The 11,539-nt window shown below is 36.8% G+C and overlaps 1 protein-coding gene across 1 annotated transcript in view; it reads left to right on the top strand.

Moving 5' to 3' along the window:
- LOC106949020 (astrotactin-2-like) overlaps positions 1–11,539 on the top strand; it is a 198,734-nt gene that overhangs the window by 70,390 nt on the left and 116,805 nt on the right. The window contains exon 9 of the mRNA XM_015034982.1: positions 3,279–3,429. Within this exon, the coding sequence (XP_014890468.1) occupies positions 3,279–3,429 (151 nt within the window). The remainder of the gene's footprint in view (positions 1–3,278; positions 3,430–11,539) is intronic.

Raw genomic sequence — 11,539 nt, 5'->3', positions numbered from 1 at the left:
TTTTTTTTAACCAAAATTTTTAATTAATTAATGCACATTTTTAATTAAAAAAAAAAAAAAAAAAAAAAAAAAAAAAAACTCAGTTACCCACTCACCCAGGGTCAGGCCTTTACAGCAGCAGAGAGGCCCAGTCTCTCCACTTAGGGCAGGTCCTCCAGGGCTCTTCCTCCATAAAAGAAACATAATCTCTTCAGCATGTCGTGGCTCTTCCTCTTGGTCTCTCTCTGTGGGATGTGTCTGGAACATCTCACCAGGAAGGCGTCCTAACCAGATGCCTGAGCCGTATCAACTAGTTCCTTCTCAATGAGGAGAAGCAGCAGCTCTTTGTGGAGTCCCTCCCAGATTACCAAGCTTCTCCCCAAGCTTTCTCCAAGGGAATAAAGGGAGTCCCCATGAGAAGCGCTCTCCAGCACCACCAGACATTCCCCCAGCATGCACTACCTCCAGACCTGGCTCCAGAATGGTGCCCTGGTAAGGGAACACTGTTCCCATTGTTGGCAATCAACATAAGGGGTCTTTTGGGCTGCACTTTGTCTGATCCCTCACATAGGACCTGTTTGCCTTAGGTGACCTTACCAGGGTTACCTACGTCGTCAGGAGCTTCATGCCCCTGACAACAACTCCTAAGATCATTGGGACGCTCCACAATGTATTTCAAATGTTTTGGTCCATTTTAACACTGACTATTTCAAATGATTAATCCATGGTGTTTCATATAATCTTTATGCACAAGCATTTTACTTGGATTTGTAGTTTTTCATAGAGTAAACTTCCTCTGCATGTAACCTTGAGAAGTTTTAATCCCACTTTAAGCTTGATGTTTTTTTGTTTTTTTTTTTTTTAAGAGGACAGTTTAATCACATCTTTTAGCGACATCAATATGTACTTAATTTGTTCAATGGCACTTTTTTTTTTTTTTAGAGTATTCTTTGAAATGACTTTGCTAAACAAGCAATTCGAAGCACGCAAAAGCAAACAAACTGAGCTGGAGCTCTAAGCTCCTCCTTACACAGCAAGTCATCTGTCTTTTCCATCAGTCAAGACCTTTCTGCTGCCTTTAGTCTCGAGCCCCTCCTCACGACATACAGTGCTCCCTCTGGTGCCACGGCTGGGGACAGTGTGGCTTATTATTTCATTCTTCGTGACAGCCAGTGCACTAAAGTCAGTATACAGACATGGCTGAGTGTGCTTATAGGTGAACATAGAATTGAGGTGCTATGCCCTTCCAAAATGTATCCCTTTTATTCGACTGAACTCTTATTAAAATAAAAAAAGCCTTTTTTTTGTTTCATTCAAATTAATGTTCCCGTTTAATCATAAATTTCAATTAAAAAACAAAGGATTCAAAATGTGCAAGGTTTAACAGCAAGTAGTTCTTTAGTTCAGTTGTGGTATTTTTGTGGAAGCTAATTAGTTTTAAAACCGCTTTCTGAAAACAAGAAAAACAGCCTGTTTATGCTTGACTTGAATGCAGAGAACAGTCATCAGTGAGCAATAAGCTATGCTTGGAAAACAGACTTGCTGTTTCCCAAGTGCAAAGAGTTAAAACCGTCTTTTAAGGGAGTGTGTCTGCCCTTTATGCAAACGTGTGATAGGAGCACAGGACTGTCACAAGCATGTCCTCAACTCTTGGACTGCTTGGCAGGTTTGAGCAACAGAGGGTCAAGCATCTGCTTATCACAACCCTGTGCTTGCTGAACTGTGCGTAGAGAGATGAAATGCTCTCTTGATCATGCAGTTTCACACACAAATAACGCTCTGTACCCTTACAGAGCTAAAATCTTCCCTTGCCAAGATAGTTTACTGCCTGCTAATTTTCTTGTGAGTGTTTGGATCACGTCTCCTATTTATTTATTTATTTATTTTTTTGTTGTTTTTTTTCTTTTTCTTTTTTGCATGCCCTACTTTTGACACTAATTAAACACTGCACTTTTGCTCCTTTATCTTGCATCTCTCACTGTGTGAATTTGCATCATGACATGCAGATGTACAAACTCGTTCGTGATTTTCTACAAGTACATGTGGGTGTTGGCAGTTAATGTTGATGTAGCAGTGTTGGGGGGTGTGGGGGGGATTACTTGTAATATAAGATTTGTGCACCTGGTGGTGGTGTGTGGATATAGAAAAACTAGCTGCTAAATCTGAAATTCAGTTCAATAGAACCTCTCTAATAACAGGAATTATGCTAAACTATCTTACAAAGCAACACATCCTACCCAGATCTCTGTCACTGAGAGAAAGCTTGATGGACATTTCAAAACTGAATATTTTCCTTAATGTGTATGTGGACAAATTAAGGAAAAATAATGTGTCCAAAACTTTGCACACCTTCTGACCACCTCTTGTATAAAGGACAGGGTTCCTACAAATGTACTAAATATTTATTTAAATATTTATTTATTTATTTATTGGTCTAGATTTGAACTGGGGGAAAAAAAATAATTAGTAGGATAAACAAAATGTGAATTTCAGCTGTGTAGTTTTGCATGTATTTATTTTCATTTTGTTTATGTACATAGGAGAAACACACATAACATGCAGGAACAAGTAATGGACAAATTGGGAAAAAATATAAATAAAAAAAAAAAAAAAAAAAAAAAAAAAAAAAACAGAGCATTTGTAACTTTTACAGTGAAATTACTTCAAAGCAGTCATCACCATTAATGCATAGTGAATGCTAATTCCCCAAAGGCTTCACATCAGTGGAACATGGTAAGAATGTCTAGCTAGCTACTATCGGTGTACTGGCACGGCTCAGGATAAATGGATGCGATTCACATGAGCGGATAAATCCCAGAGCACAGCTGCTTCCCAAAAAATGCACCTTGCACCAGAATAGCATGTACCAAGGTGGATTCATTTGTAAAATCATCTCAAAATAAATTTATTTCATAAACAGCAGCAAGAAAATGCAGCTGAGGTTCACAGTGGTCACTTCTCATATGTGATCTTCCGAATGTTGATTCCCTTTATTTTGTATGCACATATTATTATAAACTGTGTGTGTATCAATTAAAATGACTAAAAGAATGCTGTCTCTTTGTCACAACACAGCTGAGCTTGAATATTTTCCTAATTGCAGTAGAATAGAACAAAAGATTTTGAGAGACGGCTTTCCAGGTGTTACGGGATTATGCTCAGCTGCTTGTGCATTCTTTTTAATCAGACATTACATGCACTTGTGTGTCCATAATTGTTTTGTGAAAAGATATGTAAAATGTTCAGTACTTTCTTAGTTGAACCTTTCTTTTTTTTTTTTTTTTTTTTTTCAATTCCAGGGAAGAGGCCTTGACGTCTACGTACTTTGAGTCGGTGCAGGACTTGTTGGCGTCCTTTGGACCCGTTCGTGACTGCTCCAAAGACAACGGTGGCTGCAAAAAAAATTTCAAGTGTGTATCTGATCGACAGATGGACTCCTCTGGTTGCATGGTAAGCTGATTTCAAACAAAGAGTGTTTACTTTCAGATTTACACAGAAAAGGAGCTGATTGGCTGGTGATACCTGTTCAGGACAGTCATAGAGCACCCCACCCTTTTGGCTGAGTGCATTCCAGCTCCTGTGTTTTGCAGTAGCTGTGTAAAATGCCAGCAATATTCTCATGAGTTCTTCAAGGTTAAAGCCTGTGTCTTGGCGGAAAGATGATTCACCTGAAATATTAAAACAATGCAACCGTTCTCCGTGCTACACACTCAAATTTTACAGTTTAGGTCACACCGAGAAAACAGAAATTTCAAGGTCTCCTTGTCTTTCGCTACTTCTTCCATCCCCAGCCACTCTCTGGCCAGCTCAGTTATAATCCCTTTAGCGAGACCTGGCATGCCAATTAGACCCTTGAATGGAGATGCCCAGTGGGCATCATTGTTAAATTTCAGATCCACCTCAGCCGGTTCATCTTAATTTGGTTATCTTCTAGATTTCCGAAGACTGCCTGATCCGTGTGAGGAGATAGCAAAGACTGACTTACTCACATATCGGTGTGCCTTTTAGTGCTGCTAACTGCCCAGGGCTTGTGGCCAAAGGGCAAAATTTAGGAACAACATTTAAGAACAAAGCCATACTCTTAAATCATGAGAGGAGCTTTATTTCTCGGTGGTATAGTAGAATTGTAATGCCAGAAGGATTTTTTTGGAAACAACATAATGCGAGTGAATGTACGCATTAAAACTTTTTATAGTACAAGCAGTGCTTTTAAAATGATGCATTCCCCTTTGGTATTTATGCATTTTGTCGCAGTTCAACTGCAGCTTTCACTGTATTTTACTGGAATGTGTTGTGATACTAGCGCAATATTGCGAGTCGGATGGAAAAGGCATAGCAAAGTTCTTCCTATTCATACATAAATCTAACCAAAGTGTTTTTCAGAACATAGAGAAAAAAAAATGAAAATGAAATAACAAAGCATAAGCATAAAATGTTGCATTGTATAAAAAGAAAGGATAAATGGGTTGAAAACTTTTCTGCACTTCAAAATCTCAAAGCTGTGGAGTAGATGTTTTCTGCAATTTTACACTAATATCCCATAATGAAATCTATTGTGAAGGACAATTCTTACAGAAATCATATAATTAGTAAAAAGACTCCACATGTCTGCAATTTCAAGGTTTGCAAAAAGATACTTCATATCTTCCATTAGCCCGTTGTTGAGAGTCCAATGTTTTCCGCCGTTATCTGTTGGAGTAGCACCATCTGAACCAGAAACTATTTATGTTATTTAAACAGTTATGGAGCATCTGGAGATAATTAAGAATTCTTCAGAAAGCCAAGAAGATTGTGCAAAACTTTGAACTTCCTATTCATAAATGTACAACAACAATCTGAGATCATAAGCTTCCACAGAGGTGTTATAATGCAGATAGCTAGAGGACACAATTCCTGGCCGCAGCCATAAGCATCTGTTCGAACAACAACAATTAATTTTCCTCTAGGATTAGGAAAATATTTTTGAATTGAATCAAATTTGAATTTGGGGTTAAGAATATGAATATTGAGAGGTCAGCAAAAAGTAAATTAAAAACTAAAATCTATGACAGGTACAGTATTTTTCACATGAAGCAAGGTAAATATAAATTTCAACTGTTACACAATGCTTTAAATTTAAATGTTTGCTTCTGACCTCATTATTGTTTAAAATTATTTTATGTTTTGTATAACACACAGACTTGCTGATTGCATCTGTTTTTAAAAGGTTAGTTTGGGTATGAGTAGAACTTTATGCTAATGATCGAATGAGACTAAAACGGTAATTAAAGATTGTTAAGAAACATGATTGAGATTTTTTGAGAAAGGATTTCTTCAATCCTACCTTCTTCTGATTTGGGTCATTGGATTTTAAGATTTTTTTTCTTAGCTTTGTGATCAAGCTATCCGTATTTTTGAGCACAAAGCTTGATAAAACTTAGTTTGACTTTAAATGTCGCATTGCAAACGACATCATACAGTGCATATGAGTTTCAAACCTGGCATATTTTCAAGTGAAGGGTGACTAAAAAAACCTCAGGCTTTGCATAGCACAGGGCAGGCCTGCATTGTAAAGTAATTAAATTGATGAGCCATCTTAATTACTGGAGGATGGCTCTCTGAGTCATTAGAAGCTTTGAAGCGGCTGTAAATCAATGAGTGTTTTGGTTTTTTGTGACGACTAAAGACAAATACATGGAGATCCCTTTTTTTTTTGCTTCTGATTTACTAATAGTCTTCATCAGAAAAAAATTGATGCAACTTCTTGTTACTACACTCTCAAAGCTGTTGTGGAGATAACGTCGGTGGCTTTGCAGACCCACAGGTTACTCGGCCTTGGCAGGCGATGACCAAGAATGATTAATAACAGGCAGATTTCCTCATGAGAGCCACATTCTAGAGTGACTCACAGCTCCTATGCTTTTAATACTTTTGAGTATTTTAATTTCCAAAGAGCCTACATCCCTCCTGTCTCACTGTGAAGATCAATCAATAACCGTACAATTTAATGTGTGATAATCATAGTCATCATTTTCGAGAATCAACTGTATAAATTACTCCGTTCCCTATTATAAGGTCTGCCCAGATTTTGTTGCCTCCCCTTCTTGTTTTTCTTTATCTTTGACTTTTTCAAGCAAGTTGTTTGTCTGTTTTTTTTTTTGTTCACACCTCTTGTTTCGTGAGCATCGGCTGGCTTTGTTTCAATTCATCACTGCTGACTTCTTACATTTACGTGCATTTAAATTGGTAATGAGCGAGACACTGCCATTGTTTATCTTAATTTTGTGGGGCTACAGCCTTGACCTTTTTAATAACCCCAAAGCTCAAGACAGAACTGATTATTTTGATAATCATAATAACAAAACAAAACACATGCAATGGACTCCCAGAAAAAGTAATAATGTAATATGATAATATGAGACGTTATCTCACGTATGGAGACAGAGTTTTTGCTTCACTACATTTTTTTCAGGTATCTGTTTTTACACTGTGGACTGCTTGTGCATAGGACTTGCATATTTTACTGCTTGTAAAAAGGGGATGGAGTGAACTTGTACACCTGGCAGGTTTTTGTTGTTGTTGGAATCAATTGTTATCTTGGTTGTTTTGCAGATGTTACATTTATTTATTTATTTTTTTTCTCGAAGGCAAAGGCTGCAGCTGAGGTTGTAAGATGTAGTATAGAAAATGTCTCTGCTGCGGTAGAGTGAACCTTCCCCATAAACCAAATTATGGTGGTGAAAAGGAAGTTGTTTTCTCTTCCAAAGAGGCCTCGAGAGTTATTTTTGAAAGTTTTAATTGTTTTCTGTTTCCTTACAAAACCCCTGATAAAGTGAGTAAAAAAATATATGGATTGTTCATGATAATTCCTATCTAATCTGGACATAGAAAAGACTTGGAAACACAAAAGACAGAGCATTTAATAGTTTGTAAAAATTGTCTTTGTGGCTAGAATAAAAGTTTTTCACTAATTGCTGTAGAAGAATAGAAGTTATTACGTAATATTTTTAATGGTTTTATAAGCTACCAAAATGACTTCACAGTATGCTGTCAAAGGAACGTGTTAAATGAAGATCCCTACTTCATTTGGCAGATGGCTATTAAAACGGCTTCTGTTACAATATGCTACTCCATTAGTCATGCGTCCAATGACTTATAAACAGTATTCACCAAAAGTCAAAATGAGTCCTAAATTTAAATGCACACTGCCAGCATCAAGCAGTATTAAAGCACTTTACCATTTTTCCTCATATTTCCTCAGTCTTTCAAACACCCTTGTCACGCCTTGAACACAGAGCATTTAAAATCCACACAAAGAACTTAAAATATGTTATCAAAGTCAGTCCCTCTGGGCACACTGCTGCTCTTAGGACAGCTGATATGTTTTTACAATAAATTAAATTCAAGTCAAACCCAGCGCCCGAGTTTAGCAGACATTGTTTATTCTATTTTGCCTCCTTTCCTTTTCCACTTGTGCTGAGACAGAGAGGCTGTCGGTTTATTCTTGCGCCATCTGAGCTCAGCGGGCTGCGTATGGTGACTCTGAAAAAGCTAATGTGTTTGAGCTTATGTCTTCTTTTTCCCCATACCCTATATGTTTTATATGGTAGAGCTGTGACTTTCTTCTGAGATAACTAATATTGTGTTGACTACATTGTTAAGTTTCATTTAATTACAAAAGTTTTTTTTTTTTTTTTTTCCCCCAAAGAACTGCTTTTGGTAATAGTACCATAATTAATAAAGCATATTCAGTCAAATAAGCTGCAGATTGTTTTAAGTCAAACTTTTCAAATATAAAAGTAGATGAAATGTGAAAAAGAAGGAACAGTATTGCAATCTCCCGGTATGTTCTGCAGTCTTGCATCAGATACTTTTTCTGTGCAGTGGGTGCGGCGGCAAGGTGCTTTGAGGGATCCGCCTTTTTATGGCACGTCCCTTTGGATACTCAGTGGGGATTTGGCTTTATGTGGAGCGCATCAAGCCATTGCTGAAGTGAGTGGTATTTTGTAAGGAATTAACCTTCATGCTGAAGGAGAACACTAGTGCCTGAGGAGATTGATTAGTGTTGATAATGTGCCTGAGCTGCAACACTTTTATGTCGAAGGTAAGGGCCAAGATATTGTTGACATTAAAACTTTGTTTCCTCAGAAATAGATTTTTTTAGAAGTTTTTTTATTATTTTTTTTTGGGGGGAGGGAGGGGAATTTTCACAGGCTTTTTAACATTTTCTACACCTTACAGGGTTGGACTGGCCATCTGGCATTCTCCCAGGAGGCCTACATGCCTTTTGGGCAGAACAACTGTTTTATTGTTTAACCAGCCAATAAAACAGGTAGGCAGATTTTGTTTTCTTTCCATTTTTTTCCCCGACAATGAGCTGGTTCTAGTCAAACCTTTAACCCCCTGGGCTTTATTGAGCTGCACACCTGCAAAAACCAAAAAAAGTTATAGCATGCAAAAATGGATGAGACAAAATGCTATAAAGGCAGAAAAATGTACAACTCACAAAACGGGGGTCCTTCAGGCCGAGAAAGCAAAAAATGTCCAGAACTCAAACTTCTATTTGTTGTTGGGGATATTAGTGATTAGAATCAGGGATGAAATTCAGGGCAGGAGGGAGGAAAATCTACCAATGAACTATGAAAAATGTAATGTTTCAGTTTAGAAGACTCCATTTTTATTTAAATTTTACCCAAAGCAGTACAAAATATAATTTATTGATATTAATTAAAATAATATAAAATATATAAATATATATATAAGTACCTTTATGGGTACACTTATTGAAGAAAAATATGTTCTCTGCAAGATGCATAAAAAAGCATAAAACTTGATGCCTTCTATAAAAATTATGGAAAGTTGTGACCTCTTTTGTGCTTCTTACGCTTTATTGTATCATCTGTTTACAATTTACAACTTCTCAATGAACCTGACGAAGCAGATTGGATTATTTTTACAGTCACTTTTTTTTTATTTCATGGGAGCAAGAGAAAAAGAATGATATTGTGTTTCAGTATGCGTACTACATTGAATATTACGACAAATGTATGTACATTCCCATTTTAATTGCTGCAGGTTGTCATAGTTGGGGAGCATAGCCAGAGAGAAATGTTGACCCAGAAGATTAGAGCCCCTGCAAGAAAGACAACAAGCTTTCATAGGTTTTCTTGAAATGTAATCTCGCAGATGTTGCCTGTTATTATTTGTTACCAAAAGAAGACAAAGCCATCTAAACAGCATGAGCACTATGGTTTTATTTCAGCAGATTGTGCTCATATTGCTTTTATTGACTTTTTTCTTTCCCATCCAGTTTCCTGTTGGAAGTGTTCCTTAGTTAACTGTGAAACACATGGGTATCCACATTAGGGCTTAAAAAATGCCGTCAAAAGAGCAAGCCTTTGTCCTTTGACCGTGTTTCATTTTGACTCATATGACAACTGTTGTGACTTGTGAAGTTATGAATTAGGGGGTAGTCTTCTCTCTTCAATATTATAACCACTTTTTGCAGTGCACTAGTAGGCAGCAACACAGACGCCCGTCGTGAAGTTACTACCACCATGCCAGTGGGAGACATTCTGACTGAAATATTCCTTTTGGACAGATACTGCCATGTTGCTTTATGGTTATCTTTTTGTAAGATACTTTTTTTATTATTTTATTTTATTTTTTTCAAAAAAAAAAAAAAATCTTGGTTTTCCATGAATCTGGAATGAATATTTTTTTTTTCTTTTCTGTAAATCATTTCTGTACCATGACTCCTTGCACCAGCATGTACAGCATGTCCTCTAGGAGTGAATATCAGTTCTCGGGTGTTGATTTTTTGGACAGCAGAAGTCTGAGTAAATTCTAGTTGACCTTGTACACTCGAGGTTACCAGTTACCCGTTAAACTTTCGACGTCAACTCGTGAAACCTTTTGCAGTTTTAAGGACTTTGGTTTGACAGTGATAGTTTTTCTAAATGCATAATTTTATTTCTGTGTAAGGCATTGATGTATTTACCAATAAAAATTTTCCAAAGGAAGATTACAGAGGCTTAACAGATGGTAGAGCATCGGTAGCACATATTTCAAAAGTCTATGTCTCATTTGGGAGATTTTTTTGAAGGCTGTTTGGTTGTAAATCTGACAAAGATGTCTTTTATTTATTTATTTATTTATTTATTTAGTTGGAGCACCAAACCAGGCAACAATTTTGAACCTTCAAACTCAATATGTTCATGACGAGTCAGAACAGAATATTGTTTTTTTTTATCTTCTTTTGTTTTTTTTTTTGTGTGTGTGTGTGTGTGTGTGTGCGCGCGCTATCCTGGAGTGCTTGAGTTTATGCTCCAGAAATAAAGAATGGAATGATGTGGGGAGATTTCTGCTTTGCATTGTCTGCCTTGCATAAAGAGTCAGCAGGGAGGTAAAATATCGTTCCCACACAGTGAGCGTTTTATGCAACCCCGTATCCCCTAATCCCTCCACAGCCCTTCCCGTGTGTGTCCCTATGGTTCTGTGTTCCTGACAACTGAGCATCATGACTCTGCTGCAGAGCACTCCTCACTTTACATCATTACTACTGAATTTCAGTTGTTTATAGTTTGAAGGAAATGCCAGGGGGGTTGGGGGATTCAGATGTTTATTGAGTTTAGCTTTAATAGTTTCTTTTTAAAGCAATGCAAAGTTGCACACTGCACTGCTGTAGCCAAATAAGGGAGAAAAGATTTGTGTCGAGTGGAAGTAATGAAAAATGGTATTAAGAGGGGTTATAAGCCATATTGTGGGCTTCAACAATTCAGTGGTAAAAGTACAGCAGGAGACATTTATTTAAATTGTTTTAGTTTGGCTCAGTTACAAACAAAAGTGAGTATTAGATGGATTGTCCAAATAACAGAGTATATTATCGTCACGTCTAAATGCCTATGACAACCAAGCTGAGTTAAGAGTAGCACAATGCAGTCGAGCTGCACCACAAAGCTATTATTCACTCCCATAACCATCTGTTTTATAGTCGCCACTAAATAAAGGAGGGTGAGATGTGGAGACAGCATATTTTAAATGTGCCAGTTACCAAAGTGCAAAGTGGGTTTATCCTGACAAACTGAGAGCACATAGTAGGACTTTTAGCTAATGGATATGTGAAGATGAGGGGGGCACAAATTGTCCTGTCACTTAGTGAAGGCTGTTGAGTAAACACTGTAAATCTTTTTTTTTTTTTTAATCCTACAAATTATACAGTATTGGAAAACTAGAAATGTATACATATCCATTTTGGCTTGTAAGCAATGCCATTTTTGCTGGCTTATTTGAGATTCCCTAATTAAATTTTGTGGTGGTCAGGCTTTAGATAAAATTTTTTATGTTTTTTGAGGTAGAATTAGAGTGCTTTAAACTTTCAAGTTTAAGCCAAAGCATTGCTTTTACTATAATAAAAACATAGAAACACCATCAATGAAAAACATGAGACCAAAAACTTCAGTGAAGGCTAAAGGTGGGATCTCTTTCTGTTTTTTTTTTTTTTTTTTTTTTTTTTTTTTTAAAGGCCACATTAAAATGTTTTTTGTTTTTTTTTTTTTTCTCAAACAACCTTTTTATTTTT

The sequence above is a fragment of the Poecilia latipinna genome, unplaced genomic scaffold, assembly GCF_001443285.1.
Source record: "Poecilia latipinna isolate Pla-1442-1.1 unplaced genomic scaffold, P_latipinna-1.0 Scaffold319, whole genome shotgun sequence".
Taxonomy (NCBI): domain Eukaryota; kingdom Metazoa; phylum Chordata; class Actinopteri; order Cyprinodontiformes; family Poeciliidae; genus Poecilia; species Poecilia latipinna.
The sequence above is the reverse complement of the archived record's forward strand: the minus strand, read 5'-3'. Positions and strand labels throughout refer to the sequence as shown.